This window comes from Homalodisca vitripennis, chromosome 2, assembly GCF_021130785.1.
Source record: "Homalodisca vitripennis isolate AUS2020 chromosome 2, UT_GWSS_2.1, whole genome shotgun sequence".
Lineage (NCBI taxonomy): Eukaryota > Metazoa > Arthropoda > Insecta > Hemiptera > Cicadellidae > Homalodisca > Homalodisca vitripennis.
Genome location: NC_060208.1, coordinates 56,136,707 through 56,162,296, shown reverse-complemented (window position 1 = coordinate 56,162,296; position 25,590 = coordinate 56,136,707). Strand labels below are relative to the sequence as shown.

Sequence of the window (25,590 nt, the reverse complement as noted above, 5' to 3'; positions counted from 1 at the left end):
ACTCTTATATAATAGGACAAAGCTCATGTTTTGCACTTGTTCATTATTTTTTGTGACGGTTTACCTATGGATGGTCGGAAAATTACAATGAACATTATAATTAAATAAGTAGACTAAAAAAAGGCTCGGGAGTCGGTCATACTGACGTCAATTTTTACAGACTTAGCACACTCCTTTGACTCGGGGAATCGAACTGATCAACTCGCAATATTATTAAAGAATCAAAAAATTGTTACTCACTATAATAAATAAATAATAATAAAAATGCCTTTATTTCAAGCGTCTCTCAGTGTACAAACTGTTTTTACAGAGTAACTCAAGTCAAACTTAAAAATTAAAAACTACACATTATTTTCATGGTGCACATAAATGGTAACAAAAAATATAATTAAGACGTATTCATAAAATGAGATTTTTACTCTAGACTTAAATGCTAGGATGCCCATTTGTTTGAGGTCCCAAGGGAGGTCATTATAAAGAGTAGGGCCAAAATAAGAAAACCCTTTTCTACCCACCTCTAGTCTGACCTTTGGAAAATGGAGTAGCGCATCCTGCCGGGTGCTTCGCAGAGCCCACCCCCCCACGAGCAACGAGTCTTTCCACCAGGTACTGAGGCTCCTGCTGTACCAAGACCCGGTGGATGAGGTTGCAAGTCTGCATCCTACACACGGCATCAGTTGGCAAAAGACCGGCAGCCTCACGATAGGCAGATATACGCTCCCGTCTACGAATGTTGTAAACGAAGCGCACTGCGGTGTTCTGCAGCCTCTGCAATCGGGACATTTCCTCCCTGGTAAAGCTGTTGCCGTATGCAGGAAAACAGTAATAGAGCACTGACAAAACTAATGACTGGACCAGCTGCAGCTTAGCAGATTCTGGCAGTATTGATCGGTACCTGTACAGACCTCGCAGCCTTCCTAAAGCCAACTGGGAAACATGAGTGATGTGATCTGAGAATGTGAGGCCCCTGTCAAGCACCACTCCCAAAGTCTTGACAGTATCACTCACCATCAACATTTTGTCACCAAGTTTAACGTGCATATCTCCAAGCAGGATTTTTTGACAGACAGTTGGCGGGGCAATATGAAGAATCATGCATTTTTCAGCGTTCAACTTGAGACCATGCTTCCGTGACCAATCATCTATTCTCTCCAGATCAGAGTTTACCCCTGCGAAAACTTGGTTAATGGAATCTGACTCATAAGAAAAATGCAATTGACAGTCATCAGCATAGGCATGCACCTTGCAGTGACTTACACAGTTGGACAGATCTGCAGTGTAAAGGGGTGAACAAAATGGGCCCCAGACAGCTCCCCTGCGGCACTCCCCTTAATTTCTCAAGGGGAGGTGAGATATCGGTACCCAGCTTCGTCACCTGCAGTCTTTTTTCCAAGTAAGACTTGAACCAGACAATTTGCACTCTCATGGAAGCCGAAGTGCTTCAATTTCGCAAGGAGCAAACTATGGCTTATGGAATCAAATGCCTGCGAATAATCAAGCATGATTATAGAGCTACACCCTGCCGGCCGTCCCTCGACCCAAAAACATCTGCAAACATATTCAGCAATGCAGTGCAAGTGCTGTGGTTCTTTCTGAACCCTGATTGCAATTTTGGAAGCAAATTTTCATAATTAAGGTATTCAACAATCTGGCGAATTGCTAATTTTTCGAGTACCTTGGACATTGCTGGCAAGACTGAAATTGGTCTTAGTTCACTGACATTTGAGGGATTATGTTTTTTAGACAATGGATGAACTATACTTTTTTTCCATGACTGTGGGAACTCACCTTTTTTTCAATGACGTATATCATTAAGTGAGTTTATAGCTTCGATGGCATATGGACTGACGGCTTTTATCATTGCAATGCTTAAACTTGTCCACTCCAACGGCTCTAGAGGTTATTTTCATTTATTACCGATCTTACTTCATACTCTGATACTTTCTTTGAATTCAAAACTCTTTTTTTCGCCATTTGTATATCTCTTGGTTGTATGAACTTATCAGATCTTCGTTCACTTGATAGAATGATCCCATATTTACAAAGTACTCATTCATTTCACTGACCTTAAATGCTTTTGGGGGGAGATTATTATTCTTTTTACCAACAATATCGCTTTGCTTCAGACACCTCCAAAAAGCTCTTGGATCCTTACAGTCTGCCAGTTTATCTGCGAAGAAGTTCTTTTTTGCGTTTCTTATAAAATAACTATTTCTAAGTTCGCCAAGAGACAAATATTTGGTATTTTATTCCTCCTTGTATGGTTTCCTACCATCAACAAACAGAGAGTAAAGAAGAGCAAAAACATGGGGAATTTAAAATGTCGATACTGAAATTGGACCAACACGAACTCTCATGTTTTGATTCCCTCCATTGCTCACTGAAAACCAGAGGTCGTATTTCCTGGCACTTGCCACAAAACGCCATGTAAATTTAAAGCTCGTCAATACTATTTTGACCTCTTAAAAAACTAAACTGACCTTATTTTATTGACATTTCACTCATTTTACTATTGTTATTTTTTAAATCGGACTTTAGCAAAGAATTTATATTAGTAAATCTATGTGATTAAATGTGGTGATTTTGATAATGCATGGTGTATGGAGATTACTTTGACAGTTTTTTTAATAACAAATACTCTTGATAAAGCCATCAAGAAATAAATAGTATAAACCTTCAACCAACTGAAAAAGAGACGCCTTAAAAAGATACACTTCTGCAAGGTACTTAACTATCGTCCATAGGCAAAGTAGAAAGAAACACAATTTTCTTGTTCAACATATGTAAAGACCTATACTGTACGAAATACTTTAATTGACTCATGTACATATTATATAACTTTCTATTATCTAGATATCTACTAGTTATTTTAGATTTCTGACTATCTGAAGCTCTAACACGTTGCCACAATGTCTAGGCGTGTTAGCGTGTCACAATGAGAGTAAATTTGAGTCCCCTGGTTTGATGATATGATATGCTAACTACTCGTTTACCCATTTTAAAGGTAAAAAACAACGTATATTAATAAACACACAGACACGTGTTCAAAACGTAAATATTTATGTAGTTTATAATTGAGAAAGATTAAATAAAAATTCATTTGGTTATTTACTTAAACTTCCAAGGGAGTTTCGAATTATGAAAAAGTATTAGAGATGGTTGACTGGTAGTTTCAATGTTTATCTGACAAATCCACTCAATCTCCACGAAGGTCCACCTCCCAGGCTAACAAGTGAAAACTTCAGTAGTGTTATGACGTCCGGTCAACTTCCATGCAAAGGGCATCTCAGATCCTCTAGTAATGGGATTGGTGACCTTATCACGTTGCGCAAGGGAGAAATTTGAATGGAACCATTGAAAACGGAGTTGCAAGAATCGATTACTAGCAATTACATTACTGCGGTGGTGGACTAATGGTGAAGGCGGACCACACCTAAGTGTGTAATAACGGAATAATTGATTGGAAACAGTTTCAAATTAGTTGTGAGCTGTTTCTCATTATATTTAAATGGACCTATTATGTTCCAGTGTCACTGTAATTGTTTATAGTTGCGGATGGTGAAATCGCTGCGTGAAAGGAAGGTTGTGTTTAAAGTCCTTGCATCCTTATTTATTATTAAGAAGTGTACTGTTGTATATGGCACTGAAGCCTAAGTTATCTTTTAAGGACGAGGTATTCCCTTAAAATGTCTCCTCTTCAAAGAATCTTGTCAAAATTGGTTTTAAATATTGTCAATATGTGTGTCTGGTGTAACACTTGTTATAATATTTAAACAAAAATATAGTTTATTCGCAGAATCTTTTCTAATTATTACTGAATTTGATTAATAATAAGATGATAAAGAATATTGAATCATTCGCCATCTTTATATTTTACAAAAAAATAGTACAATACGTTTGTATGGAATGTATTCTCTTATTATGGTGTTCATCAACTTGTTCTGTTATAAAATTTGATTTGTATCACGCAGTACTTAATTACAAAATCTTTGTGTAAGCTTAAACTTATGCTTTAAGGTTTATTTGGCACTTGAATAAAAAAATAGATGTCAATCCTAGAACCGCAGTGTTCTATTTTTTACATATATAACTATAGTAAATGTCTGAAAACCTTTTTATAGTTTCCAATCATCCATCGTCAATAATAAACACAAAGAAGATAATATAGGTGAACATTATAAAGATGATAATGTGGGAGTGTTACGAAAAGATCATATAGCGGATAGCTTATACGTAATTTGTACTATAGGAAAATTGTGTAATTTGTACTTTCAGTTTATACGATCTCATTGCACCCATACAGACGTTGCTGAAACCACCGACCTTGCTCCTTGGGTCGCTCTCCATAAATCAGGATTCCACCGGCTGTCTGCATCGGCCTGCATCCTTGACCAAAATTCCCCAAAGATGGATGTTGGATCCGAGCTGTGAACCCGCCATATAAACCGGCACTGGGTGCCATTAATGTGGTGCAAGAGAGGTAAACCAATTACTGGAAAACTGATGAGTCCACGTCTACACTCAAGGTTCCTGGTTGTGGGGTGGGAGGACTGTGCACGTAGAGTCATAAGTCACCCGTAAGCGAGAGAGAGAGAGAGAGAGAGAGAGAGAGAGAGGGAGAGAGAGGGCATGTGAGACATTGCACCATGAGAGGGACGGAGAGAGAGAGAGAGAGAGAGAGAGAACGTTGCTATACAGGTGCGACCACATCCTCAGGCGCCACAAACTAGTTCAAGGCCGTCAATAAAATCCTGCTCTGTGATTCATTTGATTGGCCCCGAACACCGCATTGGATACCGCAAAACATGAGTTGTCATGAAGGAACTTTCAGTGAATGGCATATGTACTACTATGTGTTCATGAAGTATTTGATATGTAAGCACCACCACAATGGATAATACTAGGATAATCTCGCAGCAAAACAGAGATATAAAACCAAACATGTTAATAGAATTTAGCAAAACAATAGTTCCCAAATTTAGTTAATAAGACAAACAGCAGGATTGATTAGGAAGAAAATAACTTGAACGAGTTATCATGAAATAATAAAATATTTATCAGTGCGCGATGAAGTGCTACACTGACCACTATTTTGTTACATTGGTAGTTGATTGATTAAGCTATAGCTAATCCTAGCTCCGCCCTTTTTAATACACACACATGTATAAGAAGACGTAATTTTTATTTTGTCAGTAAGCATACGTAAAGTAATACGGCATAAAGTTATACGATAAAGTGCGTATAGGCTAAGTTTTAATCAGTATGTCCTCACTCAATTTTAATAAAGTTCAAGTTCTTAGGTTTTGTCTGAAAACTACTAGTGTAACCAAACTACTCATTTATTTTCTTTAAGCCTAATGGGTGGCTCTTCAACCGACTTATGTGTCCTAACACAAACTACTTGTGTTCCTATGGGACTTAAATCGGACATTTTTCACCTATTGCTTAAAGGGCTGCTAAATTTAATCACATTTGCGTGTCAAAGATCTAAAGTTAAGCAATCTTCTGACTCGACAGGTAATATGAAGGTACATATTTGAGTGAGGTTAAATATTTTATAACTGTAGGGAGATGGCACTAGAGTTGTCTGGACGCCCCGTGATGCCGGTATGCTTGGCCAGACCAGGTTTGGCAGGGCCCTGCTGACAGCAAGGCGCTGCCATATATAGAGGACCTTGCATCATCGGAGATCACATGCGGTATTGTGTTGTAGACACTTTAAGCTTGATTCTGTGTATTTGTAATTGCCTTTAGTAGTATATTTTGCGTATTATCCAGCGATACCATTACTAAAATTGTATGTTAATAGATAAACTATAAACCGTTTTCTTGGCGTAATTACTTAAAAAAACTAGGCAATTGTTTTAGAGAATTTATAGAAATCACCAAAAATCTGAGAGTGTGAAGCTTACATAGTTACGAAAAGAAAGGACTTTGAAACCAAACGGCTACAAAATAAGCCTCTTGGAACTGTTAGGAATAAGTATGTAGTATTTTTTCTTATAGTAAATTGAAGAGGATTAACAAATTCTTGTTGACTTGTAACCCAAAACTCTAACAGGTAATGATGATGGTGACAAGGATAGGTGGAAAGATCCTTGAAGGTATAAAAACGGGAATCTAACAGCGCATTGGCAAAAATAAAGAATATATTTAGAATTAGATTTGTTTACTGATACACGAGAACATCCGATGTTTAATATTTATTTAATATAAATCTAAAATATATCCCACAGTTCTAATCTGTGTTCTGAATTCAACTACTTAAAATTACTAACAAGTAAACTCTGGGATAATAGCTTTTACCATTGACCGATATAAAGTCATTTGAGGTAATTTGGAGTTACGGTTGACCTGAATGCCACATAATAGTTTCAGTCTGTAATAAGTTAGTCAATATGTGTTCTTCAACAGTAATAGACAATCAAAGGTGCGATTATGTTGATTGTGCCACATACAATCTGTACCAGTTTGTTATGTCCCGACAATGTATTAGCAACACCAGTTCCAACTCTGCAACATGCCCAATATGGTTCCTCGCGTGTGATGTATTTAAAATAAAAAATAAATATGTGTCACATTGAATGTGGCAAACACTTAGTTGTATTTCTAATCTAACACCAATAATTCATTTAAAGAACTATAAAACTCGAGTTTTGTTTACCAAATCTTACATAAACAGAACTGAATAATATTTCAGAACTATACTAATGATTAGAATTTAGTGATTGCAGCCATTGTGGTGGTTCTCTCAGGTGTTTTACATGCTAGCTTTACAAAAAGATTTGTTGTTTCTCTTTTTGAGTAAAAAATGTAAAAATAACTGCGATTTTATAGTCTCATCAGGTAACATTGGAAGATGCTGAAAGGACGATAAACTTATTTGACATTATAAGCCGTTCAAGCAATAAATCATTTTGAAATAAGGAGATTCTTATCCACACTTTACACTGTTTATTACAATTTTCTATTAATGCAAATGATTAAAAGTAAGAATACTAAAAAATTATCAACACCTGACATTTTCTTAAGATCATATTTTGTTTTATTTAATGGGATAATCAAAATATTTATACCAGTGAGTATATTCATAACGTTTCTCAGACGCCCATGAGTGTAAGAAAATAAATAAAAAATTGCTTTAATATCATACATTTATTTTATTTAACCTCAACGCTAACGTCATAAACCACAAAGCCTTGTTAATGAAAGCCCGCTGTCGGGTAGGTCTGGGGCTAATTGCCCACAAGGCGTGGGCCCACACACTACAGTACATACAATATGTCATTGTTGTCAGCCACACGCGCGCGCAGACGTTCCATGTAATCAGTCAGAGCATTCGTTATGCGCGGCTGTCCTATCTGACATGTTCGGCTTTCAATTAGTATTTCGCTTGTAACTATCATTTTCGGTTAGATTTCTGTCTATTTATATGGGAATTATAATTTAGGGATAAATTACGTGTACAAGGATAACGCGAGTCGTTGAAAAAAGGACTTTTATTATTGGGAATTTTTCCTTCCAATGCGGCCATCGGTTATGTTTTTAAGAATCCAAAGATATCATACAATCAATTAATAATTACTTAATAGTTTTTTATATATGGAGACAATTTGTACTGTTTTTTAGGCTAAACATGCTGACCAATTGTTATTCATTTCTATAAGATATGGCTGTCAAAAATGTGAAAAGGTTCTTGGAACACTATTTAATTATAAACGATTTTCAAACTGAAAACCATATTAAAAATATTGTCGAGATTTCCCTTAAAATAGCTGCCACAAACGTATTTTTAGAGAAGTTAGGATTCAAAATTTAAAGTGGATTAAATTTGGAATTTGTGTGAGAAATGCGATATCAAATAAAATAGAAATAAAATTATATTATTAAAATGCAATTTTCTTTTAATATTTTTTACTAAAATTGTGAACTCAAATTTATGTTCTCTGAATGGAAACTCAAGATCACAAAGAGCAATAATGAATGTGAAGTCGACATGCTTACTTAAGTTATATACTACGATTAGTAAACAGTATCCTTGCAAGTAATTGAAACAAAGTTTTCTCAAAGCACTCCTGCAGCAAAAGAGATCTAGAATCATCTCGACATGTTGTGTTTGTTTCATTATTCAGACATGAGAAACCTAGCAGACACGTTGCGCTCAGTAACTAAGAATTCTACTACTTAGTAGCTACTTCTTATCTCCGACCGAGAGCTACCATTGTAAACTACCCTTATTTGGAAACATTCCACTAGAATATTTATATCCCATATTTGGGAACATAGTAGAAACTCACAATTACGAGACTTGTTTTAAAAACTTACTAGCTTACCTCCAAACTACATTTAGCTTTGTTGCATTGGTTCAGAAAACGCAACACTCTTGGAACCAGTCAATATCAATAATGTTCCATTTCTACCGAACAGAAGTCTTCAGTTCTTACATGAATTAGAGGATAAAAAGCCATGTTACACTAGTATTTTTTTTTTTTTTTTTTATTTTATTTTATTTTTTTTTTTACTTTAGTTGAATTGTCTTAATAAACAATTTACGTAGTTGAAGGATACTTAAACAGATTTTTAATTCAATCAGAACGGAAAGGGAGCTGATTTCCATGTTTACACCAGGACCAATAAGGCCAATGTGAAATAACGTATAACATTTGCAGGTATCAAAATATAGTTATATCTACTCTGAAGAACCTAAAGATCAGAAAAGGTTCTGCTAAGAAATCAATCTGGTGTACGAGACCCTAATTTGAAAATCAATTTAGAAAGTTTCATTGAGTCAGTTACGTTCTTATACTTAATCTACCAGACGATACGGCTGTTATCAACAATCATATTACTACGGTTTTCTGGATACCTTCTTTAAAGTTGTTATTTGATTAATATGGTCTGTTCTAAATGTCCTAAGCATACGGGACAAAAGTTCAGAACTCACAAAAATACTTCTGAACTAAAATGACAATCTGATTAACATTAATATGGGATATAGTGTCAACCTTAAGAAATATTTATAATAATATATTACTCAAAAACAACTTCATGTCTACGTCCAAAACACGTGGATCGCCTCCTTCAGCCTACTCTGGAAGCAATCCTACTGGTCATTCATTACCTTACAATCATAGCATTCTTTCCGCCTACGGACCCCTCCAGGCCGTTTCCTGTGTCACTCCTACTCGACCATCCTCTACACTCTTCGAGACAATTGTGTTCAGAATTTCTTGTAGATAAGATTCATTTGTTAACTCTGGTCGTTTTTTTCAGAATACTCGGTTTTGTTTAGAAGAAATTTGCTGAGTAAGAAGTAACGATGGATTGGGTGATTCATAAATAAGGGAAGTCAGTTGGACAATGATTGAGTGATTTTATATTGTTTTAAGTTGTTTTGAATGTGATAACTTGTAATTGTTTAAAAATTTGCATAAAGTGTGCGAAATATTGTCCTTGCGAAATATTGATATTTCATTATTGGCTTTGTTCCTACTATCAACAATATAACAGGACCACAAATGACGTCGTTTTTCAAAACGTTTCAAAAAGGGGCAGGACCTCGCCGACAGGATGTTGTCCTTAAATGGAAAAGACCTGTAAACGACAGTGGAAGTACAACAGAAGTCAAGGTTATACTCGTGGGACCGCTAATGCAACCAACAGCTTGACCACAAACCTCAAGGGCGACCAAACTGCAACCTTGGTTACGGTTAACGGTTACATCGGTAAACGGATCCGATTGTGTCGCGTATCATCTTTAAATCCACGTTGCCAAGGATGTGTTCTGTTTTGTTTGTAGTTGTTTGATTGCATGATGAATTTGTGACTATTTAAGTGATTCGAGTTGACCTTCTGGTAAACTTGGTGGAATATTTTCAGTAAGAGAGATAATGGTTGTGGCTTCCAGGAAGGGCAGAGAAACTGCGGAAGGGACCACAGTGTATTTCTGCAACATAACCACTTGGAAGCCGGAAAATGTTTATGAAGATAAAATTCCTGAACTCATCATTCCGGACTGTTTGGGAATATTTACTTACAATGGATGTCAGCAAAAAACTAAAATCAATGTTACATTAGTTTTTGACGCAACTATATCTTTGCGTATACGAACTTCCACTTGACAATAGTTTTCATGTGACTCTTCCTAGTCATAGCCATCAGTAGAAAGCTCTTTAAATAATATCATATTAATAATGTATATGTAATTATCTATATGGCCCGTTATGAAAATTAATTTATACATTAATAAAACTCAACACTCTCTTAAATATTAAACTTAATTCCAAATTGAAAGGTCTTGCAGAGTCTAAAATGAAAATGGAATGTTCAATCGCTTTAAATGCATGTTCTGAAGGTTGTCCTAGGTCACATACTGGTTATTTCCTAAGCTTATTATCGCAAATTCAGGAATGGCATTTTCGCACGCAAAATTGGCTATGAATACTAATGAAAATCTCTATTGGCAGTTAGAGCTGTATATACGGCTTTTGGTGGTATTCCATCATCTAGTGTTCAGAGATGGACCAAGAGGTGACAGGTGAAATTTCATCAAGAGACGGGAAAATAGAGTTCCTCCTAGCCGGTGGAAGGCACGATCGGCGGAAATGACCACGACCTTCGAGAAGAGCTCACGATTCTCAGGCACGAGTCTTCCTCGTGGCGGGCGTTCTCCGATCAATGGTGGGCGTGGACCAAGGACAGCGAGACAGGTGTATTTACGTAAGGATCTTCCGAGGGAAGTCATCGGACACTATTCTTGGAAAGTATCAGATCAAGGAATAGCGATTATTGATCAATGATTAGTCTGCATCCAATGTAATCAACTGGTTTAGAACCCACCTTTTAGGGTTATAATTTTAATCACTGTACTTCTTGGCTGAGCTTCATCAAAGCCTGTCATTCGTGAGACTGAAACAATTTCAGTTCTGTCTGTCTGTCTATCTATCTGTCTGGACGATATCTCGAAAACGAGCTGACCTACACTATTCATTTTTATATAGTGAGAAACAATAAGTTCGACGATGGTACGTGTCAATCCATGGGATTTGGCTGAGCGTTAGCGAATATATTTATTTTTGTCGTACTAGTAACCATGAGGAAACGAGAACATAGCTGAATAAACAAATGTTCAAATAAACTGTGTACATTCATATTAGATTTTAAAAAGTTATACTTTTATTCATAGATTTAAAAATATATAAAGGACTAGAGTAAACTTTAAGTCGGTGACAATATTAGACTTCAGTGCTATCTTACGTTGTATGTCTTTCCCTAGATTACCGAAATTTTTTTTGAACGGTGCTGTGAAACCTAACTTACTGAAAAATGTGGATGTATGATGTGGGAAGATATCTCGAAAAAGATTTCATCTTAACACTTTGAATTGTGCATGAACATTTCTACATAGAAAATAATGAGTCATACGATGGTGCATGTCCAACGATGGAATTACGCTGAGCTTCATGGATACTTGTCACTCAGTACGCTAACAGTATCCCTTTTGTCTTACGGGAGGATGAAGAAATTTCTTTTCGGTAGCCTATGACTGCATGGCTGTCTGTCTGTCCGCAAGACATCTAGACAATGAAATGAGCTATATAGATTTGAAATGTTTCGTGAAACCTTTGCGAAACCAGTTAAGGGACGTGTGGTAAGGCGTAACCTCACATTATAATATTTAGTTATTCGTATTATAAGCTACCATCTAAAGTAAAATAATGCACACATGAAAATTACATATTTAGTATTAAAAATGCTTATGAAAAAGATTAGAATAATTTTGTGGACAGTGTCAACTAAAGATAGTGATGTCCTATAGCCCGCCAGTGGTACTTCCCTGGTCTGGCTGACAGATTGCGCTGTGAACAACGTTCCAGTAAGTGTCTTTTATCGTTTCTGTACGTTCTGTCAACTGGTTACATTCGGTGATTAAAATTCCAAAGATTATAATGGTCAACAGTGACGTGTTTGTTAAGAATTATGACTGGGATTCAATATAATTATCTGCTTCAAGAAAATCATCCCGGAAACATTGGCAAAAGCCATTTCAAGAATGTTGCCACACTCACCAGCTGGTATGGAAGAAGTGGCTCGTGAATATGAATAATGGTGCGAGGTATGGGTGCTGCCAAATGATGCGATAAAAATAAAGTGCCACCCCAGGTCCAACTGGCACGACACAATACAGAGGGCGTAACTGAGGCGCACCCGACAGCGGGAAGGAGATTTGGAGGTCTCTAATCAACAGACATCCTAGCTCATGATTTTATGAATGCTTTCTGGTGAAAGTGTCGGCAATGATTGTTTTTGTTTGGGATGCTCGTGTGCGCATCTTATCAGCAATATCTTGGAAACGTTACATTTAAATCTGCAGATAATGCGTTTAGTTTTAACCACCGAAGATACCTAATTTAAAACTTGTTGGTTTTTTTAAATCTTTAGGAAGTATCTTATTTCACGGAAACAGCTTATGAAGTTTATAAACGCAAGTAAAAGGACTATGCAATCACTTATGCAAAAGAGCTCAAGGTAATGCAGAAACACCCAGTCATCGCTTGCAATAAATTGTCTTCCAAATGAATGCAGTCGACAAATTCTCCAAGGCTGACAGACCTATCAGTATCGAGCTTGTCAGCTGTTTGTTGTCCTAACTGCAGCCTGTTCTTCAAGTGCTCACTAACCACAACTTTGACCGCGACCTTGCTCAATTAACGGTCGGACCATTGGAACCAGTCACTCTTCACAATGACCCAGTGTTCATAGTTAATTACTCGAAGGCTTTGAAAGATTCTGCTTTCACCGACCGGGACTAAGAGGTCGACGTCTGGTTCTGTTACGGCGCCGATTGCGCAAGTATAGCTCCAAGACAGTTCATATGAATTTGGATTGTCTTGGCCTACTGAATCTAGAGTAGAACAGAAGGACTCGGTGCAGATAGAAAATGAACAGCAATGATTCAGAAAGGAATTGTTCTTCGTACATCCTTCAAATAGATCTGCTCTCATTTCGCCATAGTTCAAAGGCTCACTGTCGGATTCAGTAAAAAATATCAGTCACACACGTATTGTCTCTATTGTTCTGTGCCTAAATTTTGATAGCCTTTATGAGAATTATTTACATTGGGTTTCCTACTAAGACGAAACCTAAGTAAGAAGGCTGTTATTATTGATCGACTGATAATTAATGCACCCTTGTTATTAGTTACAATTTATATATTTAGTAATATTACGGTATTCAATAAAAGCAATATTGAACACTTTTAATAAAGTAATTACTTTTATTTTATTTTATAACTTTAATTTATTTTGTATCGGTGGGATGTTAAAATTAAGTTTCAAAAATCAAATAACAACTTTTTATTTTATAATGACAACATGAACATTGATCATTTTATCGTCAGATAAATAAAACCACAAGAAAGCTCACCTTAAAGTAAAACAAATAAAATAGATTGTATATTTTCTTGTGTTTTCAATCTTAATTTCTGAGTTTACTGCTGCCATACTGCATCTTGCTCTGCACTGATCACGCAATCAATGAGAACACGTCTGATCTGCTGAGGGGCTATTGTTAGTTCCATTACGTCAGGAAACGCTGATGCCAGTGTTCTCGCGGTGATGCTATCTTTACTCGCGCATTTGTCTGTTCCTCGTGTAATTAAGTGTAATCATAACTCAGAAGCACTCGCACTTTCTGATCTGAGATTCTAAATGGTCGACCATTAGGCCTACGTCAACTAATATACAATGTTGTGGCGATGTAGTTTCTCCATTCATGAAATATGTGGTTTATTAGATAAGTAACCCTAAACGGGAACACGCTATTTTCTTTTGAAAGTGAACATGCTTATTTGAATGGAGGGTGATAAACATCGATATACTATTTATTTAAATCATAGTTCCTACCTAGAAGTATTCGAGCCAGCTACCAGCAAATAACTCGTACTTTGATTAATCACCTAAAGAAAGCTTAAGTGCCCATGTTATGTCAGGATAGAAATTATAACCATTCGCCAAGGCCGCCGTAGATATGCCACCACACCCCAAAAGGCAAACAAAACTTAACGAGTGTCCTATAACATGTTCTCAAGCAATGTGTAACCTAACCTCAAAGTCGTCTAAGGACCTTGGGCTGCTCCCGTTATATAATACCAAGGTTGTATCGGTTTACAGGTGTTTATCGGAACATAACCTAGAAATCAGCTGATTTGATAGTGGCATTTCGAAAGAGGCAGTTTTCTGATCAGTTGGTGGATTTATTACCCTATAGCGCAGCACTATCTGAGTTGTAACATCTTAAGTGCACTATTGCCAGATACAAAATAGGACAGTAATGATGCAATGAACACCTATACTTTTGATAACACACACAATACTGTTAATAGACTAAAAGAAGAAATATATACACTTCATGGTTGTATTTCTGAAATATCGGATTGTATCACCAATGATAACGTTGATGTTTATGGTTGCATGGCATGATATTACTGAGTATATATTAAGAAAATATGAACTGAAGTGTATGTATTTTATTTTTCTGAAAATTCTTATTTACGGACAATTGAATGAATGTATTGTACCTATCTCACAACAATATAAAATATCAAAAACAATTTGGAAAATTAAATTAAGAGGTGTCAGTTTTAATGTCAGTGACTGGTTTAGTGCCGGTATATTATAATTGAATATGATGAACAAGAAAGTTTGATGTATTTACAATGCACAATGTCAGTGTAGTGCAGTATCAAATTCCATAGTCTCCAACTGTTATTACGTCATAAGATTTACTATTCAGAAACCTCAGGGTACGATCTAGGTGAGTAATATACACAGTTAAGTCTGGACATTCTTTAATGAATCGGTGAGAAACTGAGGAAATTCTTAATATTTTACGCAGTTGGTAGCTTTATGATCTTGAAATGAATAAGAACATCATGGATAGCATTATTATTACTCCAATCCAGAATGTTACGCAAAATTGTTCTATCACACATTTCCTGGAGGCATAATGGTTAATATAACAAATCTTTAGTAGCCAGATATTGAAATCACCTCAATTACGATGAGAGAGTTGATATACGTGCATAGGTCGGTGAGTCATGGCGTGATCGCATCGAAAGAACTGGACTGGTCAAAGAAACCCATGACGTAACAGTTTTATTCATAGTGAGTCAGTATATGAAAGGAAATGTGAATATAATAAAATCGTCTGAAGGCTCTCTTGACCAATCTAAAATATATAAACTAATGTACCACGTAAATGATACATGATTTTTCCCGGACATGTAGTATTGCTCACTGATACAAGAATTCAGTAACAGTACGTCTCGAGACCTATAATCACAGCTCTTCTTCTGTTGGATAATTAACCTAAGATAAATACAATCCAAGTTAAAATAGACAAATCATGCTAGACTGTTGTGTCACGAGTAAGTGAGGAATCACATCAAACCTGTGTCTTGTATGATACGTTTATTTTATCCTAGATTATAGTGATGTGATGGGTTTGTTATCCATTTGAGGAAGGGTTCACATGAAAGATATCTAAACGGAGTGTTACTGATTTCTTGTATTGCTGAATGAAAATGTCCAGCAAATCCTGTTTCCAAAACAACAATTCCATTATCAAAAACAAGTTGTAAACAAGAATACTTAACCAAATTCCCCCCCCCAGATTTGTTGAAGTATGGAATTGAGCAACAGTTGGAAATACAGATAATTCTTTATTGTTACAAAATCTTTTTTATTGGTGGCGGTTCCCCATTATTTACAAAACTTGGAACTGAAAACTATTTTATTAATTTAAACTTCAATGTTACTTTGGTCGAGAATTATTCAAGCGACAAATCCTTAGGGATTTGTAATGTAACCCAATGAGATGGTTTTTTACAAATATATCCTTCATAACCTCTTTTTCCTGGCCAAATTCTATGTGTTAAAGAACTCATCCTAGAAAGTTTGGAAAGAAAGTTTATGCCAAATATGAATTCATTGATTAAAAGATGTGACCTGAATCTCGGTCCCAACACATAAAAGGTATAAAACTCATAACAAAACGTATCCTACAGGATACGATTATTACACAATTCTCTTCCCGGGCTGATGTATTTTACGCGGGTGTCGGCCACTAACACTATCAAGATTCTAAGAATGTATCTGGTTTTGATTGAAACACGTTTAGACACTTGTCTTTTACGAGTGTCTCTGAGTTGGAGAGACACAAACACGGTTGTCATGTCAAGGAAGCGTACGCAACCATCATTCAATAAACCACACATTTGATTCTCCTAATATTTACAAGCATCAAACACCTTTTTGAGTTTTATGCAATCCATTAAATTACCATGAGTAAAAACGTCCTTTATTTTAACCCAGTATTTTGTTAAAGAGAACTTGCTCTGTTTAAAGGTTATTTTTGACGATGGAAGGATTGTGAACAAAAAACCTCTTGTTTCACTGAACGATGGCAAATGTCCGGAAAAATCCTGTTTCCTTCAGAACTTGCTCGAACGCAGTTTTTTGTGTGTGTTAACAGTATGATCTAAAATTACAGTAAATTTTCAAAGTAATAACAGTTAACTCTCATGTTCAATATAACAACTTAAATTTATTTTTCTAGATACTTCCACCTCGTTCTAAGCCAATAGTTTGTTGCGTTATTTCCAAAAAAAAAACGTGCACCGCTTATTGTAATGGATGATATGTTAATGTTGTACATGTAACACCAATCTAGAAAATTATAGGACCTACACATGAACGATGAAGATATATCACACGTTCGAAAAAATCTGAAAATAAATCTGCAAGAGGTTTAACAAACGTCAAGTGGACAAATTGCCCACATACTTTTCCTGTTATGTTCAGGGACGTGCGGTTTTAAATAACTTAAACGCGTCCTTCCGACAAGGAGACAATCTTGGCGCCTATTTCGTGATATATTACAGTGATCCGTCAACACACAAGGTTTACGCTAACCGAACTTTCCACCATTACTTGTATTACCAACCATCGTTCAAGGGAACCTTCTAACCGCAAAAATGTGGACCCAAACTGAGGTCTTCATCTGTCCTTTCTACCATGAATAAACAACACCTGGACACACACACACACACACACACACACACACACACACACACACACACACACACACACACACAGCAGTTATCAATCGTACACTAGTACAATCCTGTCTCTCATTGTGAGACCCTCGTGCACAGTTGCACCTCTATTTGAATGTGAATGATCGTCAGTCGTGCGCATGCGTCGTAGACAGACTGACATGCGGAAATAAACCCAGGGTATTTGGTTCAACCCAGTTGCGCCATTCTACTATCTGACGCGTGCTAAGTAACTAGACAAGCTATACAAAAACGGCTCCATTTAAAAAATTTCTTCAAATTTTGTAACGTAATTCGTTGTAAACTTCTCGAATAGTAAATAAAACTTTCTTTATGTCAGATCAAGTGGTAATCTGTATAAATATTGAGGTTAATGCATTATGTTTTACATTAAATTTGCAATGAGGTGCAGTAGTTTACAGCTAGGAAACTCCCAACCACTTGCACCCTTTGGAAGAATAACCATTTTCTGTTTTTATAATAGCGGTACGAATCAAACAAGATAGACAATACTGAGTTTGCTATTGAACGTTAAGTAGTGATTTACACGATGTCTAATAAATTAACTTGTACTTATGTTATTAACTCCACTTATAGGGTTATCTATTTATATTAATGTAATGAAAATAACTAAAACCCTTTAAATTAAAAACATTCAATACTAAATTAAACAAAGCTGTTCGAAAAACCTTTCAAAATTCAAAATTCTCCATCAGTCACCTAACAAGAAATAATACATTTAAACTTATTGAAAACAAAGTCAACCAAAATGATGACAAACAGGAATTATACAAACAATCTGGAGTATACAAAATTAACTGTAGTGACTGTGAAAGCTATTATATTGGGCAAACTGGAAGACATTTTAATAAAAGGTTTAAAGAACATATACAAGCTTTAAAAACAAATAACATGTCTACAATAAAATCAAATTTTGCTGAACACCTATTGGAGACTGACCATAACTACACAAATATTGAAAAGAACATGGAAATTTTAGATATCGAAAGGAAAGGAGAGAAATTAAACACAAAAGAAGAATTACACATTTATCTAAATTATAATAAAGATCCTCATAACATTTTAAATAGTAATCTGAAAAATAAGACAAATCCAATTTTTGAAAAAATTAAAATATTAAATACAGATTACTAATAAGAAAATTACAACTGTGTCATTTAAATTTATCATATGTTTAAAAAGGTCCACATGTGTATATCTCATTGTTTATTATTATTTATTTATTTAGAGGTAAATATACACTGAAGATGGTTAAAAACCGAAACACGTGTATGTAATAAAAAGTTTTAATTTAAAGGGTTTTAGTTATTTTCATTACATTAATATAACTTGTACTTATTTACCACACAACTGAATCGACAAGCATCCTTTGTCTATTGAGAGAAACCTTGTTGAGATCGAGTTTTTGGATGTAGTAGTATGAACAACGTAACGACACTAATAATTAACCATATTACTTTCTGGAGGGGTATTTATTTTTATTGCCTGGAGCAAATGATTGGGTTTCATATATGTCTATACAATCTGTACTAGGAATCGATTTGTAGCTTTTGATACGTTTATTGGTATGGAAATATAAAGTTTTAAACATCAAAATATTTTGTAGAATTACTGCTTTTAAAAACGGCATTAGTAGAAAAAAATCTATCGCAGAAACAATTTGTCTTCTTTGAGTATTTTGTTTTATTTTTCAACTAATAAATATATATTTTTTTTACTTCAATTGCCTGAGCGTTATCGGACTTTATCCATCCGTATGTCTGTCCGCACAATAATTCGAGAACAAACTGACTTATAAACTTAAGTTTTTGCATGAAGCTTCCATTCTAGATAAGTAACATTGAGTTCGATGATGGCGCACCTCATTTCTTGGGGTTTAGCTGAGCATTAGCATTTTTACATTAGTCTTTTGGGTAACCATGATGACAACGAGAAAATAGCAAAATAAACAAATTTGTAAAATAACTGAATACTCTCATGTGACATTTTAAATTATAACATAGTAACACAGGTAGCATAATGAAATGAGGTATAAACATTAAATTTTGAATGCAACCTCAGTGAAGCCTGTTACGACCTATCGACACGTAGTGTTGAAGACTCCTATCTTGTATTCATTATACTCATTGTATTAAACAATTACATTTAAAATAATGAAATAATATAACATAAATATATAGTTATGTACAGTTTATTATGTAAAGTACTAACTATCGCATCCAATTAAAAAAAATATTCATCTTCAGAGCTTCATCACAACCTTACCACATTACATTCCCTAGACTATACACGGTGCCCCGCTTGATAGCCAGATTATTAAAAATGATACCACGCATTATATTACATGGCAAGAATACAAAATGTCGTGGTATATCTATTGTAAAAATACTTTTAAGTGAACATTAATCACGAAAATGGCCAACAAAAAAGCAAGATAAAGCAAGTTAACAGATACACTAAGAATACTTTTGGAAATACCTAAAAAGAAAAAGAAAAAACAGTTTTATTTTTGGAACCAAAGATATTTAATAGTTTTATAGAAGTTATGAGGAAAAAATCCATTTTTATCCTAAGCTAAAAGTGAAATACGCCAATATTTTGTGGATAATGTACAATAGGTTAATATCATGGTAGTTGCATGCTTTGCGAATAAGTCTAAAATGTATGATACATGGTACATTTAACTGTCTGTAATTTTACATAAAACGAATATTGCTTGTTATTGCTTAGCATCTGTTTAAATTTTAAACTTCATTGCTTTTATATGCCAATATGCACCTTGAATATCTGAGTTAGCCGCTAGTTGCATTCCCCTAATATGCTGCGCGATGCAGACATGTTGCCAGCAGGCGTCTTTCTTAAATAATATTACTTGACTTGTTCTTGTTTTTTACTGTTATTTGTTCCTGTTACATATTTAATGGTTATAAATCTTCATGTAAGACTTTTAGTATTACTATTATATAAAAACGCAATGAGTAGTATATACAATTTAGTATATATGTTATTCTGTAATATATTTGTCCTTTTAGTAATGACTAAATATACTTAGTTTTTATGTGGACTAATGAAATTGTTGCTTGTATGTTATACTGATGGTACACTATCCTGCACGCGCTTGGGAATATTGTATACAGTCATATATATTACCATACATTTTCCCATACATATTTGTAAGGTTCTTGATTTTAAATAAACTATTTTTAAAGATTGTTACTATGAAGGTACTCTTCATTGCTCAATAATTAAGACAGACTCAAGTTACTACAGGTTTCGGCTCCAAATGGTGAATTTGTACGTATACCATGCTCTTCACGCGCATGTTTATGTTATCAACATCCGGATTCTATATTAAATTTTAAAATAATTTGATATAATATATATATATATATATATATATATATATATATATATATATATATGATTAGTTAAAAATTACTTGATTAATTTACAAATATTTGAAAATATTACTTAATCTTCTTTTATTAATAGTTAATTATAAGTAAATAATTAGGTGATCGTTTTAATTTAACAGGGCATTAAAAATCCAGCATATAAATATGAACTATTTTACTTGTTTCCAGTCGGTGGATGTTAGGTTTGAGTCGATTAATGAATATGTAAATGTCATTATTGACAGTTTTGAAGCTGTTATTTTTGTGAATACAAATCAGCGTTATTTTATACATTTCAGTTTAACTAAGTTTAAACTATGATTAATGTTAATATGATGTTACGGACTATAATATTGTTAAAATACTTGTCGAACAAAAGTGGAAAATGTAATTGAATTATAAGTGTAATACTGCATCTGAAAATTTTGGATTTCATTTTTGCACGACACGTGGCGTGACCTACCTTTGTAGTAAATAATTGAAATTTGCATTCTCTCTGATACATAACAAAAATTTATAATAGCTGTTTGCACAACGATTTTTTATAAATGAGATTTATACAATTTTGTAATGGTCTAATGAGCTATCAGTAGACCATAGACCAGTGGCCATTTGATGAAAATCTTATTTTCATTATCTTTTATAATCTTGAATTTTCTTCTTATCATATTAAGTTACTTTTTATGATAAGAAAATTTAGTAAAAATCATAAGAAAACGCTTTTTTATCATCAACACATTTGTTTGAAAAAGATAAACATATTCAAAATATTAAGTTTATTTTGAAGAAAATCTAGGGTTATTCGTTATACATTTCAAGAAAAGTAAATTCTGTGTCTATCTTACACATATACCAGACTAAATCACAATTTCGAGTGCGTTTTCACTCAATTTAAGGTATTTTAAAGTTATAAATAGACTTTATATGAACATGTTTACATTATATAACATTAATGTCATTTTATTAAGTATCATAGGGTCTAAGACGGTTATAAACTAATCTAAGTAGTAAATGCTTGAAAAAACCTGAATTGCCTTAGAAAGTAATATTTTAAGTAGAAAGATTTGAATCCTTGGGTAAAAAATGGTCTGGGATGGCGATATACATCAATTTAAAGTCTAAAAATAACTCGTTTCATTAACAAAGCATCCAGATCAATTTGCTCCGTATATACAGCGTTAAGTACAATACAAATGTTTTTCTATCACCGAAATCAAACACAACTTTTTAGTACAACTTCCACAAAGCATTTGTTGGAGTAAAGAATTAGTTTTCCATAAAAAATATCGCATATGTCATATTTAGGCATAGATTGCACGAAGTATGCAAAAATTTAACATAAATATAATATTTGTATGTTTTAATTTATTTATTTAAACATTAAGCTATTTTCTTATTGAAGCTAGCGGTATATTACTTTTTAAACATACAAAATATTCTCAGCGTTTGGAAAAAACCATTTCTTTCAAAATCTATTATATTATTTCTGAATAGTTATTACGACTGGTTGATTGTTTATAAATGTACTATTCAGTTGACATTGCTGTTATAGACTTCTACAGTATATAATCCAAATACATTAGGACTATTGATTAATTGGTTAGAGAATATTGCTTTTCTAGCAATAGAAACAAAGAACGTCTACAAGAGACTTTAACGGTCGGTTATTCTGATATGCGTGTAAACATTAAGACGAACAAATAAACAATGTTGTTATAACCTATTCGTCTAACTAAAAATCGTGTCATAATTTTTAGACCATTTGTTTACAAACTCAAAACAAAATTTATATATTTTTGGTATGTTCAAAGTTATGGTTTAAACGTAGGAACAAAGTTCAAAGTAAACCGGGTTTTTAAACGTTATTTGGAAATAATTAAAACTATTCCTTTTATCTTTGTCACGATTTAAAATATATAACGATATTTGCGTTTCATAATTAATCACTAGTTAATTGAAAGTCAGACATTTAGAATATATCAAAATTGTTCCAAACCACTACAAATAATTGTGTTCTGGAGACGTAATTATGTTTTTCTTATTTAACATATTATAAATTAGTGGAATACAATTATTTATGAATTACGGAACAATTAATAAAATTTATTAATTAGTGTAAGGGTCTTGCATTTGTGTTTTCTAAATAATATTAAGGATTAGAGTGTATTACAAAAACAGTGGGTATCAAAAATAATGCTACTATGAATAAAATTATGAATGCATATAAAAGAATTAATTAAAACCCGATCTCACTTCTGAGTTTATTTATTACTATTATCACTGAGAGCTTATCACCAAAGTCCTCTACAACCTGTTAGTTTTTTCTACAAGATCAAATTCAAAATAAGCATACAAACATGCTAAAACTACAAATAACATTTAGCAAAAACTCACCATTTTGTCCCCTTATCACAGTCAATCACAAGTCAAGTCCAGAGACGACGGTTCGCGCACATGGAACTCCGTGTCACTATAAGTTACAAGCTACAAGTTATGGAGACAGAAGTTACAAGTCCTTGAAAAGAAAAACACAGGAAACTCAGTAACCACCCGCACATCCGCACAAGCAAGGTGCCAACTTAACCAACAAATACTCAATTTAAATGTATCTTTTTAATATGTCGCAAATTTTAAAAATTAAAGTTGTATTTTTATTTCTAATACTTATGTCAGAAATTTGTCAAAATATACTAAGTTTAATAATTCCAGTAAATGGTATAAAAATTAAATTTTCAAATCAGATTTTAGATTGTTTAAAAAATTAAATCAGAGAAATACTATTTTAAATAGAAAATTAGTTTCATAGAGGAAACCATGTAAAGCTATATATAATGTAATATTTAAAAGTGCTAAAACTTGAAGCGAGCAGTGCGTGTGCGAACGAGGGTGAATACCGGCAAGCAGTGTGCGGAGCAGGCGCAGTTGTCGGGCGCGCGACCACTAGTGAAAGTGCTCTGAGTGTTAGTCCAGTTTTATCATGACCTCTGAGACAGGACGGGTTCTCCTTACGCCTTTGTCTGGCAGCGCCGCACTACACCCCAGCTGTTGATGGTCGGTTTTACTTTCGTTACTTTTCGCTTTCGTTGCTCTTGTTGTACGTCACTTTGCCTTCTCTTTTGCAACTTGATATTGTCATGTTGTTTCTTTCTTGTACTTTGTGTACGTGTTTTTCTATTTTGTGTTGCGCCCTTTACTTTAGTTTTCTACGTTTGAACCTTTACTGATCTTTCTAATTTTGTTTTTGTTTTTAGCTTTTGTATATTTTATTTTGGCATGTTTTATATTTGTAATCCACCGGTATTTTTTTTTGCAAAACTAAATTCCCAATCCTACGAAATTAAAAAAAATTTCTCCTCTCCTAACAACATAAAAATTACCTGCCAGAGTGTTTTTTTAATAACCACATTTAAAGTTCTACCAATATCGTACAGATTAATTTAAGTATAAAATAAACATCTAAAATGGGCTTAGAAATAAATTTGGAAATAATAATAACAAAATTATTTCTTTGAATATATGAACTATGGTAGTCCAACAATCTTAACACACAATTATTTTAATTTACGTTTAATCACATGATGTAATACATACACAAGTTAAACTTCTAAACAGAGAGGGTTTCCATTTACGCTGCCATGAAGAACGAAAATATTTCATGAATCCCAAACTGAAAGTAAAAAATTTTTAAAATAATAATAATATGTATTACAGAAATGTATTACATCGTAATTCAGGGAATATTCTACTCACGTTGTGTGTTATCAAGCATATATCACAACACCATTAACTCACTCGTATTCACTGTTATCAATTTCGGAATTATATCGACATCTAATTAAATGCCTACTTGGCTATTCCCTAAATTCTCTAAATAAGTATCCCTGCTATAACTCAAGAACTCACCACCAGAGTACAACAAGCCAGACCAAGACTAGTTTTTAATTGGCATAATTTTAATTGTTTTTCAGCCTTCTGAGTGACCGTTTACCTGATACCGATATTTTTGAAGCCTTTAACAGCTGTTGCTCTAGGATTTGTGAGTTAGTTTCACTTACCCTTCTCCCGTAACAAACATTATTGTATAATTTAATACTCCTCACCTAAGTACATTTTGAGAACCTGTAAAGAACCAAATCGAGAATCTATAATCAGGGTAAAGTGAGCAATCCATTTCGCTACATGATTCCAAAATTCTGCAATCTAGAAGCCTTAATAGTTAGTTGTCGCTGAGATGATTTTGATTCGTTTGTTTCCAGATTGAAAAGAGAAACAGGAGTCACTGAACGGTCTCAAGTTTAATATGAAACTATTAAATACACGTGAACTAGCAAAACGTAGTTACGAATGAACTATGAGTTCATGTTGTAGGGGTCAACTCAAGGATAATGTCTGTACAAAACTTACGGTTGAAGATAGGAGTTTATTGTGTATTAGTGTTTGGAAGTGAGCGCGCGCGCGCGCGCGTGTGTGTGTGTGTGTGTGCGCGTCCGCTCACGAGTATTCTCGTATGTTATGTATTGGTACGAGGGAGGGCTGGGATACGTGTACTGGCTCAGTCTGCACTTTATATAACAGTGTAATCCACTTGCTATGTACAGAACTCACACAGTGACCTACACAATTTCACTAATGCGTTTAGTAAGTTCTAGCTAAATACTGATAAGAAAAACATTCTGCGTTCTTACCACGGATTGCAACACAACCGTGTTTATAACCGTTAAATTCAACCGTTTGTACTTAATATATGTTTGGCTTCATTTAGTACAACTGTTTCGAATTACTGAACCAAGTTTATCTACATCTTCGTGATGCGCAATAACTACAATTGTTTAGAACTGGTATTATAGTGAATGGCTCCAACGTGGTTTCGTAACAAACGTGTAAATAACTTACTTACTACCAGTCCAATGTAAATTATTCGACAATCTTGAACTGTTTTTTAACTGAATACACTTGTACATTGTAATGGAACCTAAACAGCTAAATCCAGGCTTCTGTCATGGCTTTCCTTTAAATTGAATACTTGTAGTATTTAGCTACTATGCCAGATTGAAAGAC

At 34.2% G+C, this 25,590-nt stretch overlaps 1 protein-coding gene across 2 annotated transcripts in view; it reads right to left on the bottom strand.

Annotated features, from left to right (window-relative positions):
• The window catches only part of LOC124353990, a 90,575-nt gene extending 67,029 nt beyond the window's left edge, over positions 1-23,546 (bottom strand). The window contains exons 1-2 of one of the 2 annotated variants that reach the window (XM_046804095.1): positions 23,427-23,546; positions 22,927-23,047 (exon numbers count right to left, since the gene is read on the bottom strand). In XM_046804095.1, coding sequence (XP_046660051.1) covers positions 22,927-22,929 — 3 coding nt within the window. In that variant the 5' untranslated portion in view covers positions 22,930-23,047; positions 23,427-23,546. The other variant, XM_046804096.1, reaches the window with a different exon arrangement.
• Positions 23,547-25,590: the final 2,044 nt, after the last annotated feature.